Source organism: Trachurus japonicus, chromosome 3 (genome assembly GCF_045865225.1).
Source record: "Trachurus japonicus isolate A0001 chromosome 3, Traja_1.0".
Taxonomy (NCBI): Eukaryota; Metazoa; Chordata; class Actinopteri; order Carangiformes; family Carangidae; genus Trachurus; species Trachurus japonicus.
The window spans coordinates 33,008,392-33,032,769 of NC_140909.1; the positions used below are offsets into that span (position 1 = coordinate 33,008,392).

Genomic DNA, 24,378 nt, shown 5'->3' on the forward strand with positions numbered 1-24,378 from the left:
GGCGGCCTGGCTTTTCACTCCGCACCAGTTACGACGTGAGCAGTAGTTTGTGACAAGGTGGAAAATCTGTCAGCTGCAGTTTGTCTTTATCATTAAGTGAAAATACACAAAAAGAAATACAATTTTTCATAGTTAAGTCTACAAAAAAAAAAAAAATTTAAAAAGCGTCCAACTAAGACAATAAATAAATAACATTTATATCAAAAATCACTGAGTTATATCACTGTTGATACACAGTTGCAGCTTTCATGCAAGGAGTGGACCTGCAAATCTTCAATAACTCAATAACATACACTGTTTGACACACGCATACTGTAGTGTCTCTCTCTCTCTCTCCCCCTCACACACACACACACACACACACACACACACACACACCAAATGACACTAAATCATAATCAGATATTAGTATTTACATAATTTGGGATTAATGTAACAGGATTAAGATTAACATACTAAACACATCCACTCCTGGATTAAATTATCGCTCTTATGAGGTGTGTGTGTGTGTGTGTGTGTGTGTGTGTGTGTGTGTGTGTGTGTGTGTGTGTGTGTGTGTGTGTGTGTGTGTGTGTGTGTGTGTGTGTGTGTGTGTGTGTGTGTGTGTGTGTGTGTGTGTGTGTGTGTGCTCTGTCATCAGGTCTTAAACACACAGAGTGTGTGTGTGTGCTCTGTATCCATACTCTCTCTAATCTCCTGTGATTAGCCTCAGTATGAACTGAGATGATCTTCTCACATTGCAGTGGAATGACTTGAGCTCTATTTACTGGCTTACTGTTTCTCATTTCTCTAATGCTTGTAATTTCTGTTAATGTGTTTCATTTGGATTGTTGTGAGCAGCCACTTGAATGTGCACTCTCTGTTCTTTCACAACAACAACAATTTCAGAATAATATCGGGAGATTTTCAAGCATGAACTTCTCTCTCTTATCCTCCCAAAACTTTACTCAGGCAGTTATGAGGTTATATCCTCATAACTTGAGGAATCTCTGGCTTTATAGTGCCACCAGCAGCTTTAGATTTCACTCATCCAGCAAAAAGCCTTAATACTACAGTATCAGACTATGTCCTCTATGTTTTGACACAAACATTCATGGTCCCTCAACAACGTGTCCTCCTTACTCTGGTGATTGTACTGCCACCATGGGACTGACACCGTGATTTACATATATCTGACTTATATTTATAATCAACGAATCATTTAAAGTCTTTAAAAAAAAAAAAAACTAGAAACACCTCCTTCATCTACAGTATACATCTTACATTTGTCTTAGTAATAGCAATCCTGAAACCTGAACCTGGTGTCTTCCAGGTTTTCTGGCTCTCACCTGCTCAAGCAAAGTGTTTTATTAAACTGCAGATGAAGCCATAGTGTAACTGTTTCTAAATTCTTAACATCTGTCTTGGTTTGGGGAGTTAACTGTTTACAAATCTTGATCTAAATGCAAATCTAAAAGTGAATTCTCAGATTACCATGGGATGGAGGAGAAGAGGAGAAAAAATGCAAATCATGCTCTCCCCTGTTCTCTTCTTTTTTTTCCTTCGGTTCTGCGGCATAATTTGAGTCAACGCCTTGGCAGCCTTCACTAAGCCTGCTGGGAGTCGGGCTGATCCAACACTAGTCCACTAATTGGCCAGCCTCATATTTAAAAAGGGGACGCTTCATGAGTCTGAGGACGGAGAGAGTAGAGAAGACTATTAATACAACATTTTCAGAGTTAGTACCTGTTATGGTGAACTCCCTGACATCGGAGCAGCAGCACTTGAAGCATGATGTACCGGTTTGGTCTAATGGAGAATAAAACATTCGTCAATCATTTGCTTTGGTAAATATAAAACATGCTTTTATTGCTGCTTTAACTTTGATTGCTGACATGTGCTGAAAGGTTAGGATGGAAAACACATCAGTCTCATTTTGGTATTATTAGATTTGATTGTGACCTCACACTGCATCTCCAGGGTCTCATTATACATTATACATATACCACCATTCTGGGGTGAAAGACTTCAGAAAACCTGGTTGTCATCTTTTGAGTAACACTTCTATCATCATACTTCATCCGTCCATCATATGTTGAAATCCGATGTATATTTTTCAGCTGTCAAGTAAAGAAAGAGCCATGTTAGTGACTCTGTGAGGCTTGGACGAAGTGCAGTTTGATCTGATGGTGTCCTTTGATGAAGTATCAAGGAATCACCACAGAGATTCTTCCTGAGGAGAACAAGAAATTTACCAAATTTCACTGCAATTCTTCAGCAGTAGAGTTAGAGGGATGGTCAGGGGATCATTGAGGACCATGAATGTCAGCATAAATGTATTTACTGTATATACCTCTGGTTAATATTTCAGTGGATCAATATAAACCTTGTGAGTGAGTGAGAGGATCACCAGAGTCAGTTGGCTTCATCCTCTGGGGAACGTGAATCTCTGTTCAAATGCACAAGTTTTTACTTGGTTTCATGATTTATTGTATATTTACTGGTCAAATGTCGAGTCGTTACATGTATTAGCGCGTCTGTTTCTTGTCACAGTGATTTGGTGCAATATGTTTGTTTCTATTGAAACAACATTATTCAATGTGACTCAGATTTTTGCTCTGGAGCAGCAGGTCATCCACTAACCAGGTTAGAGATTTGATTGTTGGTTTGATCCCCCTCTCCAGAGACGAAGTGGCGGAGATGCTCTGTGTGGTTGTTAAGACCAAAACAGGTTCATGTAATATTAGCGCTTCAGTAACTCTATATGATAAACAAACCACACACTATTAATCATTAGTTTAACATTATTAAATACCCTTTTCATAATTTACAATATCAAATATCTAACGCTGCATTAAAAAGATCATCTTTAATGCATTTATTGATTATAAGTGTTTTCATACTTGGTTTATACCATTTTCAAGCCACTTATATTGGAGCTGTCATCAGGTCCTAAACATTTATTACTGTGTTCATAGATAACACACTCATTAGTATCAATGTAGGAATAATGCTTTGTAAATGATGAGTTAAGTATTTGATAATGCTTAACAAATAGTGTGCAGGGTCTTTTACCAGCAAGTGACACTATTCCACAGAACTGGCAACTGTGTGAGATTTAGTTGCTTCCTTAGATATGTTTTTTTTTTTGACAGAGAAGGAGACAGAGAGAGAGAGAGGCAGGCTGGAGGAGCATACTGAGTTGATGTGTTGAGCCTTTCCCCACATATGTCAGTCCTGATCTAAGCCACACCTGCTGCTAACCACGACTTACCACAGAGGGAGAGGCAGAGCGGCAGCAGAGTGCAGCGTGTTTTCTGGCTGCACAGTCACAGGCTGAGCAGTCGCTGAGGCGAGCGGTCGCTGTGTCGCTGCTGCCTTTTCCTTTTTTTCTCTCCATCTCTCGCTCTCTGCTTCCCTCTCTCTCCTCTCCTCTCCTCTCTTCTCCTCGGTGGAGCTCAGCCTTTTCCTCCGATCATCCTGAAGCAATGGTGTAATTAACAGGGCACCGTGGGAGTCAAATTGCTCCGCTTCTCTATAGGATCCCTCGGCCAATTGCTGACACTCAGTGCTGGAGATGCATTGAGGGGAACACACTTGTCTCTGCCGCCAGGCAACTGGGGGATTCCTCTGAGTGTGAAGTGGGATTTCTGATTGTCTTTCCTGGACTTTGCAGAGTGGATTTCCTCTTTTCCATCTGGACACATTTTTTAACAGAGCACTCTGAGGAGGCTCTGGTGTTTTCTGCGCGAAATCAAGAGCTGAAGCTTCTTGATCGCAGGAAACAGGTGGGATCAGTGGATTTCAACCCCCCCTCCTCCTCTCTCCTGCATGTCGGGGATCTCGGCTCAGCTCGCCCCCCTGCTGAGACCCAGCACCAGGACCCCCACAGGTCAGGTGCAGACTGCATGTTTGATTCTTCAATCCGGTGACACTCTGAAAAAAAAAAGCTCCTGCATCATATGAGAGTTAAAGAGGAGTCTTGCTGACCTGTAGCAGGATTTCCACCTCGGTGTGAAGGGGGGAGGAGAGCGTGCAGTCATCGGTCAGCTAGGGAGAAGATGCCAGCCATCCTCGTGGCCTCAAAGATGAAGTCAGGACTCCCCAAACCCAAACCGGTGCACAGCGCCCTGCCCATCCCCCAGACCCCCAGCAGGCCATCGGCTCTGGCTCTGCCTTCAGCGCCTGTCAAAAGCAACATCCCTTCTCTGAGCCAGCAGGTGGGCTCAGGACCCCCGCGGAGTAACGCCTCAGAGTCAGAGGTCGGACAGAATACCCAGGTATACTGCTCTTCTGTACTACTGACTGAAATCCACTCTAATTGTTGTCTGTCTTAGAGTTAGATCAGAGCTGTGAGCGATGTTAGTGCTGTCACTTCATCATGAATCTAGGTACCAGTGATCATCTGTCAGGTTCAGTTAGAGCTCCAAAGCTCCACATACCATGTCTGTGTGTGGCCTGTAGAGAACCTGACAGGTGTCTCTGTATGTGGCTTTTGACTTTGGTTAACATGAATTGCAATAATTTTTTTGTATTACATATATGCACAATAACTATCGGTACAGATAATAGATAATCAGCCGATATCGGCCAATAATTATTGACCAAAATACACGGGTACATCCGATAATGACATTTTTTGCCGATTATAGTTAACGTTGCCTTGATTTTGCTCATTTTCAGAGCGTCGCCCCCTTAGTTGATTTGAAACAATAAATGTTCATTGTTGAGTCATAACTGTTCTTGTTTTAGTTGCGATTACAGTAGTGATATTGGTTATATTATTGTGTCAGAGGCAGCTATAATGTAAAATTCATCTTTACTCATAGCCTTTCTTTTGTATATTTTTTGGCGTTTTTGCCTTTATTTGATAGCACATAGTGAGATAGACAGGAAAGGGGGAGGCAGAGAGAGGGGGAATGACATGCAGGAAAGGTCTGCCGAACGCGGGACTCGAACCATAGCCTTTCTTAACCTGAGGTGTGTATGCAGTGTAAACGATTAAAAATGGTACTGGTATTGGCAACAGTTATGAGAAAGGAGGAAGTTATCGGTGGGAAAAAGAGAGTTATCGTGCATCCCTAATGTTACACATTTGTAGTTTGTGTTTCCTGATATAAAACCCTAAAAATAGCTACCACAAGTCACAGTTGTAGTTTTTGTCCCATCATGCTGTTTGCAGGACTTACCCTGTCTGACTGAGAATGAGATCAAGAAGAAGGGAAAAACAATTCTACATGTTTGGCGTAAAAACACAGACTTAAATCTTGGCATGACGAGTCACTGGTCGCCTTCAGCTGCCTCTGCCATGCGGCCGGTTCACTGAATGATGATTGGTGTTAGTAAATCAAGACACAGAATATCAGAAGAACCACCACACTTTTCCCTGGCTCCGCTCAGTGTAACGGAAACACCAAGCCAAATAGAGTGAGTTCCTGGAAGGAGGCAGAGCAGCCTGTGCCTCTGCTGTCCAGGATGGCAGCGTAGCAGGATGTCAGGGTGGCTGTTTTGCTGTGTTTGTGAAATATTGGCTGCGCTTAGCAACCCCACACAAACGGTCTGCAACGGCAACAGGGCTCCTTCTAACGCCATGTAAGGCAGTGAGGGGAAGGAGGTGTGTGTGTGTCTCAGTGTGTGTGTTTGTGTGTATTAGCGAGCCAGCAAGTGCATGTTTGGCAATCTGTCTTTTACAGTAAGCGTGACTCAGAGCCATTGAGGCGTCCAAGGAGACGAATCTGAATCCGGCGTGAGGGTGATCGCGTGAGGGGAAAAAGATACGGGAGGCCAGAGGCGTCGGACACGGCACGAGTCCGCTGCTGGTGTCGTTTGTTTAGTGGCTAATCACGTTTTCTCACTGACCTACTTTCTGTGACTTTCGCTCTTTCTCTCTCTCTCTCTCCATCTCCTCTCCACTGTCCCCCTTTCTCTCCCACTCTCTATCCCCGCGGTGCTGATGAAGCAGCCGTCTTCATCCTCCGCCGGGCTGACCCCTGACCTCCCTGACCAGCAGCAGTGATGGGAATTTTTACAGCCATGTACTGAAAGTCCATCCATTCTGCCTGTGTGTGTGTGTGGATGTTGAGTGTTTTGTGAATGGGGGCTAATTATACAGCTGCTGTTTTTACTGTTGATGTGAAGCAGATAAATAGATCAATTTCATGTGCATTTTACTTTTTTTTTTTCTTTTTTTTTTTTTAGACTAGCAGATTTGGTCTTGAATTATTGTCAAAAGAAATTCAGGGATGCCTGACAATGCCAGATTTGTTTTTTCTGGTGGATAAAAAGGAAAAAATATTTGGCACAAAAACAAAAAGCCACAAAGTGACAGACTACACTGTAAATATGATTTCTACTTCAGGCATCTGTGCTGATACGCTTCAGTGCTCACAGATGCTCAAACAGAGTCGATCATCAGTTTCATCTAAACTATAGATAATAATGCCAAAACCTTAATACTTACATATCATAATCCAGTCTAAAAGCTGTAATGACATGTCCCTCACAGGAGAGATGACAAATGGAAAAAGAAAGAGCACAATAAGATCTTATAATCAAAAATATCAGTGATAAAATTAATAGTTTCCTGGACTTCAATAACAGGCGTGTCGGTTTCTCTTGCTATTGCACAAAAGCTGACTGATTATCTTGCAGTCGGGGGGTTACTTGTGTCCTAAATCCAGGGCAGGAGTGTTAGTTGTTTCATGGCTCAGTTTTATCGCCCTCATTTCTGTGCTATGTCTGCTGGGCTGCACCCCAGGGACCCACAGAACTGGAGAAAAGGCCGAGAGGCAGCAGTGCTGGGGCACACTCGACAGGATCCTCGAGTCAGTGCAGTTCCCAACCCTCGGTGGATTTCGTGCACAGACGCCATTGGTAGTCGGCGTGAACCCAATCAGCTCCGAGGGCAGAGCGAGATGAGTGGAGGGTCTCTCTGGAGATGTGGAGGATGCTTTGTGTTTCTTTTGTTGGTGGTTTCTTCAAGAGGGCGGACAACTCAAGTGACTCTTTCTTATACTCAATAATAGTCAAAACCAATCCAGCTCAGCAGTCATGTCAGTGAAGCGTCAGGATTTCAAGGTGGGAGGGCTTATTTTAGGAGCTGACGTTCATTGAGTCCAGCACAGTCATACTGTGGGAGTGGGTTGAGAATTGAGTCATTTCTCTATAGTAGAACTCACCCTCTTACTCTCGCTATTTCCATCACTGCCTCTAATTTTGTTGAATTGTTGAATGGAATGGAATGAACTATTTTTTAACACCTAATGAAGAAGAATAAGGAAAATGGCCATAAAATGCTCAGTATACAATATATACTGTAAGCCATGGCTGGTTGCCTGTAGGAGACCACATAACATAAAAGAAGACACATTTGAGGACAAATGGTAAAACCAAAACACCTGAACACAAAATGTGTCTGGCACATGTTACTAGTTATCTGAGGGATTAGAGGAGTCATGGCAGAGTGTAACCTCACAGTTGGTTGGCCCAGTTGGCACTGAACACACAAGCATGTTGTGAACACCTGTAACAAAGAGTTAATCCGTAACGCAACGACGAGAGCAGCAGGAGGCAGAGGGAAACATCCAAGCTGTGTTTACAGACAGGGAAGAGGACAGTACCGCGTGTGTGTGTTTGTGCTTATGTGTGTTTTGTCTGGCACAATCTCCGGATTCTGATGTGAAATTGACAGTCTCGAAATGTGTGAATGATATTTGTGAGCTGTGGAAGACCACCTTCCTTTTTCGAGTGTTTCAACATATGAAATGACAAGCTGTCAAACATGCGGTCCGTGGGCCAAAACTGGCCCAGGCAGAGGGTCCAATCCGGCCCTCAGGATGAAAATTTGAAATTGCACAAATTTTTATCATTGTTCATGTTCATAACATGTTTTGTAAAAGGATAGTTCATTAACTGTAGAAATATCTTTATAATGTACTTAAACAAAGGGGAAAAGTAAAGGTTATTTTTATTTATAGGTTATCATGCTATTATTTTACTGGTCCCGTCCACTTGAGATCAAATTCTGCTGTTTGTAGCCCCTGAACTAAAATGAGTTTGACCCCCCTGCTATAGCGAGTGAAGCCTTGTGGGTATGCTGCTGCCCTCTAGTGGTGGCTTTCTGCCCTACATCTGATCCATTCAGAAAGGAGTGTGTGGGTGCATTGGCAAACGTGTGTGTGTAAGTCATTCAAGGCCACAGTCTTTGCTTCTGCTTTCACCTTTATTGCGTAGTTTAATCCCCGACCACCTACTCACTCTTGTTCTCTGACTGTTTTCTCTCTCTCCTCTAGTCCTTTAGTTCTTTCTCTCTCTCTCTCTCTCTCTCTCTCTCTCTCTCTACCTCTTCGTAATTTCAGCGTTCATTGTTTGCCAGCTCATTATTTCTTAGCTGCAGCGTTGAAAGAGAATAGTTTTAAACCAAGAGTCTCTGAAACCCACATTCACAGCAGGAGACCCTGAAAAATAAATAGTGATGCTTTGTTGAGTGTACATAGACCTCTATAAGTCATGTAGAACAAACACACACATGCACACAACACACACACATACAGAGTCGCATGCTCATTGCTCACTCACACACGAGCGCACAGCTACAGAGAGAGATTTTGTCCGTGTGCCGGTGTGATAAGGAGCTCCTATCTTAATAAGTATCTCTACAGATAAAGGCTTAAGTCAGGCTCTGTGTGAAGACTGGCTTTATTAGACTCATTACCAAAACTCATCCTGGCTTGCAGAGCTGAAACCCAATCACATAAAACCATGATGGCACCAGTGAAGAGGGTCATCAGCCACCTCGGATAATATTTACCAAGATGATCCTGTGGTAAATAAACCAGAATTCACAATTTAGACAGACCCCTCCCCCTCTCGTCTGAGAATAGAGAAGCTTAGTCTGGATATTTAATCATCACTGTTAAATTACCACTGTGTGATCAATGCATCGCTGATGTTCAGCTCCATTAATTCAACTTTATCGTTCTGGAAGATGTGTAATTGCCCGAGATTATGATTTCCTTGTTTTGAATTATTTAAATTGGGGGCAATTTCATTTTGAAAATTGGACTGAGTGAGAACTACTACTACTCCTCTGTGATATGTGTGAACTCATTTAATTATTATGGATTCTGAGATAATTAAATGACCCTTAACGGCAAACTACCGATCAAGGGTGAAGGAGGCTTGAGAGCAGACTCAGACTGGTACAGAAGTTTGGTGAAAAACCAGACATTACAATTGGGTGTGTAGCCTGGTTAGTTACTTTAATGTCTATGTCTCCCTGTTAGCATTGAATATATATGAGCAATTCCTAACTGCACAATAATTCTTTGTTAAGTCTCATTTTCTGAAATGAGCAGTCGATTAGTCAAAGATGAGTGGAGGATATTCTTGATAAACAATAAATCCAATTGGTTCCAGATTCTCACCTGTGAAGATTTTCTCTGTTTTCTATGAATAAATTGATCAATTTAAAGATCCCATCTTCGATCTGGGGAACATTTAACAGGTACCTCTTGACCTTTTCTGACAAATAACTGAACAATTTCTTGTATACTAACAATAATCCTTGGTTCAAACCACCCAGCATGTGTATCCAGAGACACTAAATCTATAGCTTTCAGCATGATATGGGTAGAGTTATACTAATTGTGGATGTTGAATATCAGCATCAACCTTTTAAACACTTCTCACTTGACCTTTGGAAGGAAGAATTCCTCTGATGCTCCTCCCCCCTCCACCTCCTCCTCCTCCTCCCCCAGCATCCTGTGAGAGACAATAATGCCTTTTTTATGGCTTCTACATTGAGCCTGAGTCTGGTGAAGATGCAGCTCAGCAGGTGAGAGTGAAAGGCGCAGCACCGTCGCGCTTGCATTGGATTGCTAATGCCCTCCTGCCCGCCCAGAGCAGGACAGATTGGGTGGGGGGTCTGGGTGACTATATTGCTGCTTTTTTTAAAATTACCATGATAAAGGACCACACATAGACATATGTCTCCTCAGGAGGTGCTGCAAGTTAAAGCCAGATTTAATGGGTGTTTTGGTGGTTCATTGTTGGAGAGCTCATTGTTGAATGGAAGAAGCGAGGTTTTAACAGACTGCAAGAGTTCAGACAAAGAGCACGGGATTAAAGATCACATCTTGTTAGGCCCGTGAGTGATCTTCATGGATTCAATTTATGCTCTTTATCAGTCTGTAGTTGTATTTGCCGGTGTCATGTGAGAGCCCCTATCCACATCGGAAAGCCGTCAGAAAATTGTCAAAAAGTCAGTTTTTGTTAAGCTGAAATCTCGTTCAGGCTGTTTTTCGCTCAAAGCTGACACTTTGGAGATAAGAGATTTCCAAGCAAGAGAGGCCGCGTGTGCTTCTATCAGCGTCAGGCAGGAGGAAGCCCATGTTGCTGTTGATAAGAGGGACAACACACCTCCGTGTCCCCTCTCAGAGAACACAGGGATGGTCGTCAGATGGCCGCAGATTCATCAGGCTGAGCTGGAAGAGGCCGACGGCTGCGATACAAGCCGAGGCTTCACACATGGCTGTCAGATGGACAGATAGCAGCAGGTCTGAAGTCTGTGGCTTTTATTGAGGAGGTGGAGTATATAGGTTCTCCTACAGCAGCCACCTGAGCAGGCACAGATTCATACATCAGAAAGAGTCCTTTATTCTTTGATTCTGAACCTGATTTAATTTGGCTCTTAATGTCACAATACCGTATCTGTATGAACAATAGTGTGATCTAATTGCTTTAGCTAAATCTTTCCTGATTTTAATTCATTTTTCTTACTTAATTGAATAGATCTACTTCTATTCAGTTCAGTTCAAGTGAAAAAAACTAAGAGTTTCTGAATAAACTTTGTTCTATGGAAGTCAGAGAAGAGTCCAATTGAATGTTCAGTGATGAACTGATGAATCTATTCATACATTCATAACTTCAAAAACCTGTTAAGATGCAGTTGTGTCATATCCAGTGTTTTTCATAAAATAACAACCAGGAAAGCCACAAAACCGTTTTTTGGAGCTGTTTTCTTGAACCTATATGACCCTATCGCTGTTAAGCTGTCATCTTTTCAAATTAGCTAAATGTAGGTTTAACACTAACACCGTCTTTTAAGGATGTGTATGATCATATAGCAGTTGGCTCCATCTGTAATGACCTCATCTGTGCCTAATGCGTCTCGATCAGATTCCACTTCCTGTGCAGTTGTCCCGTCGCCTTCCTGTGTGAGGTCATGGCTGAGGACATAACCATATTAATTAAGGCCCGGGCATCTGCCTGTCCTGAGTCAACATCCTTCAATTGATCTGCCCCCGTCAAGGTGCCCTCCTCCCCTCCCGTGTCTCTCCTTCTCTACTTTCCACGCGCAAGTTGTCACAGGCAGCCCGTCGGTGCGGACAAACGGCCCTTTGTGAGCGACGCCCCCCTGGGGATTCGGTTGGTGCAGAGGCGGTTAGGCTAACACAATCAGCTCCATCGCTGTCTGGAAACAGGAGGCAGTGTGGAAAAAACGGAGGAGAGGCCAGGAGGTAGAGGTCACCGAGGCTGAAGTCACCCTCCCTAGAGGCCCCGTGCCTGGGGTCACCTAAGGCCCCGAGGCAGGCTGGATAACTTCATGACCTCTGTGGAGCCAGCAGGGAGCGGATGACGTCCGTTGGTCGACCGTTGACCGTTTGAAAAACAAAACTGAGAAAATCAGAATTGGAAAGTCTGATCTGGAACAGTAGATTAGTGCAGGGGGCTGACACACACACCACAGCTTACGGTGTAAAATTACAATTTTTCTGGACAATAAACTCACAAGTTAGGAACACCTGTACACCTGCTGTTCTAACCATGCATAAACTGTGCAGATGCAGGTCAGGAGCTTCAGTTCATTTGAAGAAAATGTGATCTCCATGACTTTTTTGAGTATTTCTGAAACTGATGATCTCCTGGGATTTTTACATTCAACAGAGTTTTTACAGTGTAGTGGAGCCTAAACCAACATCCAGCAGCTCAACGCCTTGTTGATGAGAGGTCAGGGGAAAACAGGCTTAGAGTGTTTTAATTTGAGGTTTGGTTAGTCAAGAGGTTTTCCTTGGTATTTATTCCTTAGTTAACAGTTTTGATTACTAGCATATACCTGTATGGTGTGTTGTCTGAGACCGTGTGGATGCCTTGAACATTTTTCTACATTTTTACATTCAACTGCATACTAAATCTACCTTTGGGTAATGTAAATACAGTACAATAACCTATACAGTAGCAATATACCTAACCTAGTCTGGCTGGATCTGACAGAAAGGCTATGGTTACTCAGATAACCACTGTTTGCAGCTAAGATGAGCAGGTTTTCAGGCTAGATAGCTGAGATATAGCAGCTGAAGAATACACCATGTTCCACTGAGAAAAGAACCCAAATGTGATGGGCTTATGGTCAGTTCAGGGTTTGGCGTCAAGGCCTGACCTGTCTTGTGTCAACAGCCCAGGCTGCTGCTGGTATAATGGTATGAGGACGGACTGTTTTCTTGACTAGCTTTGGATCCTCAAAGCCAATCCTTTCTGGTTTGAGTACCACAACCTAGTCATGTGCATCCCTTTATATACACAAAGCAAAAGTCTGATATCAGTATCATGATCGCCGACAAATCTGCAGAAATTATGTGATGCAATCATGCTGATATGTACAAAGAATCCCAAAGGAAAAAGTTTGCAACATCTTGTGGAATCGATGTTCAAAAGAAATAAAAATCTTTTCAGGTAAAAAAAAAAAAAAAAACTTGAATATCTGGATGTGTGTTTCCTCTGTTGTGTAAGAAAATGTTGAAGCCAATAGGCAGCTAGAGCAGGTCACCGAATGGTTAAACCAGCGTGTTGCCCATGTCAAAGCCACAACACAGGGCTTTTATCACAGGTGCATAGCAGATTCCCTTATAATAAAATAGTATGATACCATGTATTTAATGGTTCAAACTGTGCATCCAGCTGCAGAGGTCTGGTTGATTCTCAGCTGTGCTCTGAGTTTGATGTTTGATGTGATGGTTGAGTGTAAACAGGCAGAAACACTGTCATGAAATATTCCTTGGCTTTCTGTCAGTGCCGTCTGTGTGAGTGTGTTTCCACATCTCCCCATTCAACAGCTTCAGGGAGTTTCCCAAGCTGCTTTATTCCTCTGATTTCAACCTGGATAGAAGCTGTGAGTATGTGTGTATGTGTGTATGTCTATGTGCTTGAGTGTTTTTGTTGTTCTGCATGTCTGCGCTCGCTCAGTTGACACAGGCCGTCTCTAAGCTTCCTTGATAAAGGGCTGAATCCCAAGATGGGTCTGTAAGTCTGCCATTCAAAAAGCTTCTCAGCAATTGTAAACACACCGAGTCTCTCCCACATCACATACACATAAAACACAGAAATAAACCTCATTAATTAAAAAAAAAAAAAGTGATCTCTTGCTACATGACGAATAAATGTGTTTTAGTTTTAGAAGAAGTACATTTTACAACACAACATTAACACAATGCAGAAACAGATACAGACACTGGTCTTACTAAAACGTGTTGATTTAAAACCTGCAGCACTGACACGTTCCATGTTAACTGTGTCTGAAGATAACAACAACGCGATCCAGACTGAGGGAGGGCTCGCTGCCTTGTGCTTAGATGTACACTAGTTTCATTAGTGCGGTGGTCTCAGCTGGTGGCTGTGGTAAGTTACTCAGGCCCAGATGGCATCCTCACATTTAGAGTGTTCTGATCAGTTTAATCACACAGTGCTTGATGACTTTAATGACATTGTCTATGCTCTTTGCAGGACAAACTGAACTTAACATTATGTGGAGCAACAGAGAACATGTGTCTCATTTTCAGACATGTAGAGTGAAATTATTTAGAATATTCATTGCAAATCAAGAACATACACAGTGAATGCTGTAGAATGAAATGGAGTGTGATTGCAAATCAACAGATATTTTTCTTCTTTTAAGTTATTTTTTAAAAGGAGTTTAAGATCTCAATCATACAGGGACTCGGAGGAAACTCAGATGAGCAGAGATTCAGTCTAGTTCTGGTTCTTCTGTTTAATGTCACTGAGTGTCTTTCTTTGAGGAACTCATCAAAAACTGTGCAACCCTCATCAAAAGTTCAGCCCCATGCTTCAGTGGCTGATTAGAATTATTAATAATAAATTAGCTGAAATCTTTTTATGGCTTTTAATTACTTCACCAGTATTACATCTCATCTGTATGGTGCAGTGAGCCACCAAATACAGCACATGTACTGTACTACTGAAGGTTGTGTCCAGATGACGCTGTCGAAATTCTCACTTCAAAAAAAATTACATTCCTGTCACTTGGTTAGACATTTTAACGCAGACCAGCAGTGATGTAAAACAGCTTTAACATTGTCACACTCTGTAGCACCAACTTTTTCAGATCACTATAATAAACTTTAATGCAAATAATTACACTTTTTTCATGAACTGAGTCAGAATAAATTATAATATACATGCCAACTTCTGACACTAATGTTGTTTCAAATCATATTATGTGAAGGCAAGTGTAAGAGAAAAGTCAATAAAAAGAGTCAGTTTCCCATTTCCATTACCCACTGTCTTATTGTGTGCGTCTCTTGAGTCCATATGTCCCTCAACCCCCCACTCACCTTCACCCAAAATGGAACAGCCAGGCAGTAGAGGGGCATCCCATCCTCCCCCACCCACCATCACCTAGATCTTCCTCCTAGCCTCAAGAGCACGGAGTTGGGGGTCCCCCAAAACAAAGACCCCTGCATTGTGGGGCTATCCTCCTATTGTCCCTAACACACTGAGGTTTATCAAGGGCTGTGAAAGGAAGCACACTCAGCCCATTCACTGCAGCTGCACTTAATGAGCTTGTTGAAGGCCTGTACTAAAATTGTTAAACACAGGCACTAAATGCTGACATATTCTCTTCTTGTGGAGCCACAGTGTCATTAAATCAATGCTGGTTAGGAGCAACAGAGGAGGCTACTGATGTTTCAGTGGTGTGGTCGGCCGAGCAGATGTGTCTCTTATTGTGGTGGACATTGATGACATACAGTGTAACGGAAGTAGTGTGCGTGCAGTAGTGGTTTTAAAATGGAAAGTAACCAGAGAGATGCACAATTACTTCGTTTCCATCTGTGGTTTTTGCTCGTGGATGCAGAGCTTGAAGCTGCAGGAGTGCTGTCGCTCTAATTAGTCATACTGACTACAGTATGACCATATGATTCTTCAGCAACTGTTATGATTCATGGTTCCCAGATGATGCACTGTGGGAAACATTAGTGACCACTTGACTTGACACTTTTCATCTAGCATCACTAGCAAGTTTTCACTAATTCAGTGAAAGATCTAAACATCTCTTTAAGTGGAGAGGCTCAAAGTGTGGTGCAGAAATCCAGCAGCCAGTGTAACCATCCACTGTGTTGTGTTGTGTTGTGTATAATGATGGTCGACACGCTCAGCTTTGGGATCATACTTTTATTTCCTGTATAACAACAAGGAAACCCACTGAACAGTTGCAGCTCTCAAGCACAGCGCTCACTCAGCACAGCTTGGCAGAGAAAATTAGCAACAGTTAGCTTAGCATTTTTGAGCTAATATCACTAACAATACAATATGCTGTGTTGACGTCACAGCCCATATTTATGTGCCAAGGAGAGCCATGCCAACCAGTGGGCATCCATGATAGGTGAATAAGGCTAATCATGAGCTGCCACCCTGTTACACCAGCACCATGGTGTCTGTGGTGGAGTGAAATGTCCTGACAACTTATCAGATGGATGTTAGTCAGGTCACAGTTGTGATTTGATGGCGGTTTGTGATTGATTCTTTTGATAGCTGCAAAACAAATGACATTCCCAGCCACTGCTAATTTGCAAACGTTGGCATGAGAACATGCTAAACGGAGATTGTAGCCATTATCTTTGTGAACATGCTACTGTAGCAAAAGCACAGCTAAAGGATCGTAGAGCCACTGTCACTCAGTTATTGTAAATTTGATTGTGATAGTTGTTGCGTTGACTTTTATTCTGCCTCCCCTCTGCTGCATTGCACTCTCATTGAGAAAAGTCTGTGACGATTGAACTCTTTGACTTGCAGTTAGCATTGCGTTTGAGCTGCACGTCAGTTATTCCTGTTTTACACAAACTGAAAACATAAAATGCATAATTTCCCTCCAGACAGTCAGAATGAAAGCTGCCATGAACCAGTTATAAGACACATCTCTGTTGCGTTTCAGTATTTGGCAGCGGAGAGGCAGAACAGGCAATTATTTCTCACAGTTCATTACTTTATACTCTCTACATGTCTTCAGTATTATTGTTGTTTCATGAAGCTTAAAGTATTTTTGTTCGGCCTGCTGGAAGTGATCAGGCACCCCCCCTACTGTGGGAACTTTCTGTAAATCTTGGGCCTTTCCCAAAATTCAAATTCGGCTTGTAATTTGTGGTCGGTGGTGGGGTGTGTGTGCACAGGGGGTTGGAACGCGTTCAAACAGAGGGCATCCTGTGCAGTGGACTCCCTTACACACACAGAGACACACACACCACTCACACACACACATACATAAATGCTTAGGTTATGAACCCACTGTACACTTGCACATAAATACACACATGCAGCTGCTGCGATGTGATGTGGGTGACGGCTGATCAGAGACCAGACTGTCAATCTCTGGTCGGGGAAAATAAAACTTGGCTTTTTTTAACAGACAGCAGAGGAGTTGGTTAAAGAAATAATAAATAGAAAGGAGACGGTTAGCGTTGAGTTCTGAGTGGTTTGGCCTCTGAGCTCTGAGGTTCCTGTTATTTGGTCCCTCTGCTGTTATCAAGGCTGCACTGATCATCCCCCTTTTTTGTCATTCTTCCTCACTTTTTTTTTTGTTTAACCGTCGGGGGAAGGGTGGTTAGCAGGTTAAGAGGTCTGTCCTTTTCTCTTTTTTCCTCCTCCCCATATGACCGACGGGCCATTGAAGAGCAATGGCATAATGTGTTGCCGTGGGCAAGGGAGGAGGGGAAGTGGGGGGATCTCCTCCTCCTGCTCCCCTCAGTGCGTTTGGTTTGGCTGCCTCTCAGAGCGGCAGCAGAGGCCACTGAGCTCCTTTACCCTTTCGTCTTCTTGCGTTTATTTTTCCCTCCTCCGTGTCCCAGAGTGGGTGGAGAGAAGCTGGAGGCTCCGGACCCCCCGCCCCACCCCCCTCCCACCCTCCACCCCCTCTCCTCAGGCAAACAGAGACCTGCTGGGGCTCAAGCAAGCAGCAGCTCTACTATTTCCTCTGGATCTACATGGTGCTCTCATTCAGGACCTTTTTCTCAGGGCTGCAGCTGCCTACTATTGTTTTTTTTTCTCTTTTTAGTTTTTTTGTTGTTGTTGCTGCAGCTCTCTCTGTTGGGTCCACTTTGACCTGGACCTGGTTCTGATGGCTCATATTTGGGCCTGGCTGGACAACCAGCAGTCCTCCTCAGTGTGAGGCAGGTGTCACTGAGAAAGGAAGCTGCAAGAAGCAACATGAGTTTGATGCTGTGCCGCTGGGAGCAGAACAATTTCACCATGAAACTGGTAGGCTGGACACTTCCAGGTCATCAGAGGTCAAACACTATGGGGCAGTTAAATCTGACAGGATTTCCGTTCCTTTTCTTTTCCATGCATATATAACATAAGTCACATCTTGATAGTTTTTTTTCTATAGCAACACAGTCACATCTTTATCCTGCCTGTCTTTGATGACGCTGCAGCTTCAAGACATGCCTCACTCAGATTTTCTTTTTTTTCTCTATTGTGTGTTTATGTATCAGTGAAAATGCTTGAAATGCTTGTCTCATCAGCCCAAAGCCTTACAGTAACCGTGGTGTTGGATTGCAGGCATCCAATGGATTAGTGGCGGTTAGTTTTAATATCAGAGGAAAGTGCTGAAGGCATGCATCTCGGTTTTCCCCTCACCTGATACTAGTTTTACTTTGATGTCTGCATGGAAAGTTAAAATAGGCTTAGCGAGGACTTGAACCAGAGTTTTGCAGCGCATCCATGAGTGTGTGTATGTGTGTGTATCTGCGCGTGTTTGTGTGTGTTTTCCTTTCAAGCATTTGTAAGAAAGGGAGAGTCTGTGGTTCAGCTTTGTTGCCCACTGTGTGGTGTGATGTGCCGTTAAGTACAATGCTGCGGAGATGGTAAATATTCAACAGGATCTGGCGCGCTGTGATAAAAAACAGCGGCGGTCAGGTGCAAGCGAGGCCATGTGGTGCAAACAAATGAGAAAAAAAGATCTTTGTAATAGCTGATGTGTATGATAAAAGAAGCAGTCGATTTCATAAAAGTCAATTTTGTATAATGAGCACCCTGTTGAGTTTACACATAACACAGGTGGATGGGGCACTCTCTCTTTCTTTCTTTCTTTCTCTCTCTCTCTCTCTCTCTCTCTCTTCTCTCTCTTTCTGCCTGTCCTTTTGTGTGTCTCTCTCTTTCTCTCAGCTGTGGCTCTTATCTGGATCTGCTATGAGCCCACAGAGGAAGGGGAGATGGAAGCGGAGGAGGTTATTACCAGTCTAGAGATGAGCTGATAAGGATGCTAGTTTAATTACACACCGCTAACCTCAACGCAGCGTGACTGACAGGAGGCCGGTGGGCCACAGGGTCATCACAGTGTGTGTTTGTGTGTATTTGTGTGTGTGTGAGAATGACAAAGGGATTACAGGCATGCACACTTGAACATATTGTGTGCACACACTTCCAGAAATTAAAATGACCCTCCTCTTTTATTATGAAGTGTAAGTCGATGCCCACGACCCCTCTCTGTTCTAATACAGCTCTATTGATTATTTGATCGCCATGGTTCTGATGTCAACATCTGACCTATACGGCATAAATCAGAATGCATGATTTATGTGTTTAATCCCGGGCAGAGACTCAGCAGCGTACGCAGAGCAGAGACAAGAATGAACGGAGCCGTAATTGTTTTTAGTTGAGGCTGGTGTGGTGCACAGTGGTACTCACTGTGTCTTTGTGGGCAACCGCTTTTTGTTTTTCAGTTATTCTTTTGATGACATATGTGATAGCGCTGTGTTTTGGTTTTACTTTTTCCACTACTGCTTAAGTTTCTATAGCAACAGTAGAGATTGACAGGGAAGTCATAGGAGAAGGAAAGAGCTCGGGCCAGACTCAAACCCCAGGCCACTTTATTAAGGCATTAGTCATCATTACCACATAGTCTGCGCTTTACATGAGAAAGCTCAAAGTTTTGAAAACCAGTTCAGTGTATTAGATTGTAGTTGGGGTTGCAACTAATTCATTCCTTTATTTTGCATCCGCATCAGACATCTTGCCGCCACTTGATTGGCACCCTTGAAATCCATCAAACATTGTTGAAGCTGTATTGAACTAATAAGAAATATGATATAAGATTTAATTTTTCCTCACTTTAAACTGGAGTCCTAATCAGACTAATAACAGTAATTTGTAGTTCGTGCAAATGATTTATTTTTTTAAGAAGTATAGTTTTTGATTATGAATCAAACCCTAGATGTCACAGATACATATAACTTAACCACTATCAAATCATTGGCCAAGAAGAGAACCGATATGCAGAACGAGTCTCTTGCCAAATTCACATGTTGCAGCAAAATTCAGGAGGTGCAATTAATTCTGAGGCAGCAGCCTCCCCCCTGCAGAGAGAGCAATTTACAGCAATTGAAGAGGTGCATTTTCTTTAAATGGTTGTAAAAGTCATCTGTGGGTGTGTAATAGCCCAGTCAAAAAGCAATTACAATGTAGAGTTTCGGAGCTCGGAAATAGATAAGATGCCAAACGATGGGGTGAAACCTGCTGAATCTTGAGATTATGTTACAGTATGGCATGCACATGTGTCAATGGTACAGAGAGTGAGGAGCTGCTGATGTTTGTAGACCAGCTGCCTGAGGGAAATCTCCTCTATCTTTGCATATGGCTTGTTCACTCACACAGTTCTGCTAACAAGCTATAAGACCTCTTTAATAAACACTGGCAGTGCTGATGTGCCGTCATGTGCATCAGGATTTGTCCTGATCAGATGTTGCGTGGCAGATACTGCTGTGCCATTTCAAGTGTGCAGCAGCCAAAACCAATTTAAGGGGATTTAGAAGTCTAGTATTCATGATCCAAAGTTTCTTATTTTCTGGATTAACCTTTGAATATTTGGACTTTGTCAGGTAGTCATGAAAAATTGGTGCACTGTGCTCTACCTGTACTGGGAGTGAATGTTTTGCAGTTAAGAGGGTCAAGTAGGTTGATATACTGTATGGCATGTGCACTCGGCCTCTTGGCTTCCTGATGAATGTCTCTATTTCCCATACATTAAACTGCAGAGGTCTGGCCAAGTCGTTTTGTCTGCCATGTGCCCGGTATGGCCTCTATGCCTCACAAAGCCACACGTCTTTCATGTGCCAAACGGAGAGCAAGCAGAGACACGAGGGCTCATTTGGAGCTGGCCTGTTTCAGCTTTCTGCGGGTGAAAGCCACTTGAGAGGCTGGTGTATGTACAACTGAGAGCAGAGGGTGGTGGGGGGAGGGGGGGGTAGCTGCCAGGGGGCCTCACACACCAAAAACCATCCATGTTGCATCCTGCTGGAGGCAGACGAGGAGGAGAAGCAGCTCCAGCTGCAGCAGTCGTGGTGAGGAGAGAGAGTAGGGAGATGCTAAATGTCTGCAGGCGGGTCCATATGGTTACTATATGAAGAACACGTGTATACACATGAATTCATTTCTCACACTGTCACTCATTTTGTATCTCACTTGATAACAGAATAGTGACTGACATCAGACGGCTCTTCTCCACATCGTGTAATGCATCAGTGCTGCCACAGGTTCAGCTTGCGTTTGCATTAATCTCCAGCTGTTTGTGGGACCAGTTGCTTGAATTAAATTTATTCACTACTCAGTAGGTGATGCTTAATAATATGCTGCACAGCTAAACACTGCAGCGTTAAAGGGACATTGTGTAACTTCTCCTGTTATCTATTCACGAAAATCGATTATTTTGTTCAAAAATATGTTTTTCATTAATCAGTAATCCCCCCCATCAACCAACTGAAGCGTTCCGGTAAGCTCTGAATTTGCCGTTCATATCATTCATATATACATGGAGTGGGTAAGCTCGGTGCTGGCGTCTGTGAAAAGTCACCGCGGTAACACAGTGAGGAGGAATGGAGCGTTACAATGATGCTGCATTCAGGTGCAGTCGGGCAGACGGCTGTCGGTAACAAACCAGATGTCATTTTAGTCACAGAAGTTGAGAGAAAGCTGGTAAAACGTGGGTCAGGTAAACAATACAACGTCACCATGACAACATATTGTCACGTGTATTGTTTTGCCTCATGCTGACGGACCTCTTGTTTACATAGAGGCTTGTTTATGCCGTTACGTGCAGCGGTTGCGGTCCGTCTGCCGTCTGCCCAATTTCACGTGAATGCAGCATGGAAAATACAATTGAGTTGCTTGCAATTTACAACTGCAGTGCTAGATGGGAGTAATTCCTACACAATGTACCTTTAAAAAAAGAAAGAAATAATCTTATGGAAGAGTAAAGAAGGGGAGATAAACAGATGAACTTTGCATTTATGGATGTTCAAGTATTCCATGTCTTTATCTCATGCAGCTACATTGATGGAGAGATTAGAGAATCAGCAGGACAAAAGTCACGCATTTCAGTCGACTGAGCCTCCAGGTTGCTTCGGTCCAGGTTGTGGTCGAGCACTGAAAATATCACAGGGCTGGATCCATTGTGTCCTGCATAAAGCAGCACAGCAGCACAGCAGCTGGCCGAGCAGACTCCTCTGTTGTCGTATCATACCGACCAGGGACACTGATTTCCCAGAAGCCATCTGTCTGTGTCTGCTAGTGTTCACTGAGAGCTGTGCAGACGATGCTTCTCTTCACCCATTGTTGACTTATTTGAGCTGACAGGGAGGTTCCTGCACTCACAGCTAGTGTCTTGGTTCAGTCTACGTGTTAACGCCTAAGATGATGGAGAAAAATAACACACACTCATACACACATACACACCTATGTATCACTGTGTCCCCTCCCTGCATCCTTCTGTTGGAGTACATTGTGCGAGTGGATCCATCAGTTCATCTATCATTCTCCCACCAGCCATCTGCTAGCCGGCCCAGACTGGGTCAGAGGGGGTGTGGTGCCACATGTCACCCTCAGCCTGCAGCAGCGTGGCGTAGCTGCAGAGTCCTTAGTGATGTGACTCCTCATGGCCAGGCGGCATGATCAGTCACTGATAGGAATATGTGATCCTACTGCGAAACTACAACCACTGCAGTGAAAAACTTTGAAGATGGTGGAATAAATGGAGAATTTATGAGTGAAGGAATTATGCTTTACTACCATCTGACAAAACAATTATAATATGATATTTTTGCATATTATGAAGGCCAAATAGAAACCTTTTTTTCAAATTCAAATTCCTTATTTTTAAAAAGCGACAGTGCACATTGGTCAACATTTCTTAACAGAAAGTAAATGTGTCCAAATTAGCTGAGGGCTGGTTTTCATCGGCAGTCCCTTCGACAGATGGTAATAGACATGTTGATAATAATTCAATAAATAAAAGCAAATAAAACAGCATGTTACATAGAATAAACATTTTTTTAAAAAGTAAGTTGAAAAAAGGTTGGCAAACTTGTTTTCATAAGACATGGTGACAGTTTCCTACCATCTGAAGCCTTGTCAACAATGCCACTACCCTTTTTTTTAAAGCCATTATTTGAACAGGATTAATCTGAGCCCTAATCTCACTTAATTTAAATAATCCATTCCTCCTCTAATTGCCTCCTTTTTTATTTTCACCTCTGCCCTTGAAAAATTATTTGCACCACCACTGTTTATTAGTGTTGCATGTGTGGTTTTCAGCGTTTCTGCTCTTTCATCCTTTCTGGTACCACGGTACAAATTGTGTCTGTCTCTGGGCAAAATGCCACCAATGTATTTTTTAGTCGGCGAAGCTGCTCTGAGGTCTGCTGAGTCTGAAGTGCGGGCTTTGTTCTGGTGGAGGTGTGAAGTTACAGTATGTCCAAGGTGAAATCACCTGATGACATGTTGAGGATGGCTCGATTCAAGCCCACAAGGGAGATCAGAGACCTCCTGTGTATCTGTATGTGTGTGTGTGTGTGTGGGCGCCTGCAGTAACATACAGCACCAGGTGTGTGTGTGTGCGGGAGGAAGACACTAAACCGCTCTGTCTGATAGTAACATCCATTATATTTACTCCATATGTCTTGGAAACTGGCGGATGTGAGCTTTAGGCCACCGTGAGTACTGGAAAACTTTTTCAAATTGTGCTTTCTCTCCTGTTGCCTAGACGACCACAACGTGTAACGAGGAGCCAGTGTAGCACATGACACAGTTAGGTTGGAAGTTTACTGTCAAAGGTTTATTATATAGTCAGACTGGAACAATTCAGTTAAAATCAGAAACAGTGCGTGTTTCATCGGTTTTACAAAACATGCATTGTAAAAAAAACTCACAACACAACAGAAGTGTTTCTGGGGGGACACAAAAAGGCGACGGACCTACAATAATAAATGAATTGTGATACTGCTGTTATAATAAACCAAACAAACTCATTGTGAAGACTCACCATCTTCACAATGTCTAAAGTTAAGCTTTAACTAAAGCACCTCAGGGTCCATCTTTTTTTTATCCCCAGAAACACTCCCTTTGTGCTGGTCATTTGCTGCATGTGTTGTTATTTTCTGAATTTGTAACACATTTGTGTCTTTGCATATATATGTTTTCGTAACTTCCAGTGTATTTAGCTCTCAGGGCCACCGTAGTTATCAGCTTCAAAGACGTTGTTGCCAATCTGTCTTTACCAGTAGCAGAAGAAAAAACTGAGTCAGGTCGTCTGACTCAGGGTGAGTGACACCCAGAAAGAGAGAGGGAGTGAGAGAGAGAGAGAAAAAAAAAAAGAGAAAGGGGGAGTGAGGGGTTAAAACAGTGTCAGAATGTCTGAGGCTTCACCATGAAGCAGAGTGAAGGGAAGAGGTGAAAGAGGAGCACGTATGAAGAGGAGTAAATCATGTCCTGTTGGGACACACAGAGCTGGGACAGAGATGTGAGCGGGACAGGAGCCTCATCAGACATCCCCTCCTCTCCTCCGTCATAACGGAGCGCGCTTGTCTTTTTGGATTTCTGGATGTTTATGGACTCCCAGCTCTTATTTGCATCATCCAGTTAGTGGATTATCGAGGCGACGGTCGATATGGCACACATGGCAGTGCACGGTGGGCTCAGGGTGCCGGCCAGGAGCTACAGCCGCTTCTCCTGCAAAAACTACAAAGTGGTAAGAAACCAGAGAGGGCCTAACCCAACCTGCTGATGAACTGAGAGGGATTTGTTTTTTTTGTTTTTTTTTACTTTGCAGTAATTTGTTCA

The 24,378-nt window shown here is 43.2% G+C and overlaps 1 protein-coding gene across 8 annotated transcripts in view; it reads left to right on the forward strand.

Moving 5' to 3' along the window:
• nav2a (neuron navigator 2a) overlaps positions 1-24,378 on the forward strand; it is a 253,595-nt gene that overhangs the window by 132,161 nt on the left and 97,056 nt on the right. For 3 of the 8 annotated variants that reach the window (XM_085771084.1, XM_085771099.1, XM_085771091.1), the window contains exon 1: positions 3,870-4,259. The exons of 1 other annotated variant lie outside the window; for it this stretch is intronic. In XM_085771084.1, the coding sequence (XP_085627210.1) occupies positions 4,041-4,259 (219 nt within the window). In that variant the 5' untranslated portion in view covers positions 3,870-4,040. Of the gene's footprint in view, positions 1-3,869; positions 4,260-17,315; positions 17,524-24,042; positions 24,287-24,378 lie in introns of those variants that run through there. 4 more of the 8 variants (XM_085771106.1, XM_085771129.1, XM_085771140.1 and 1 more) reach the window with 4 other exon arrangements.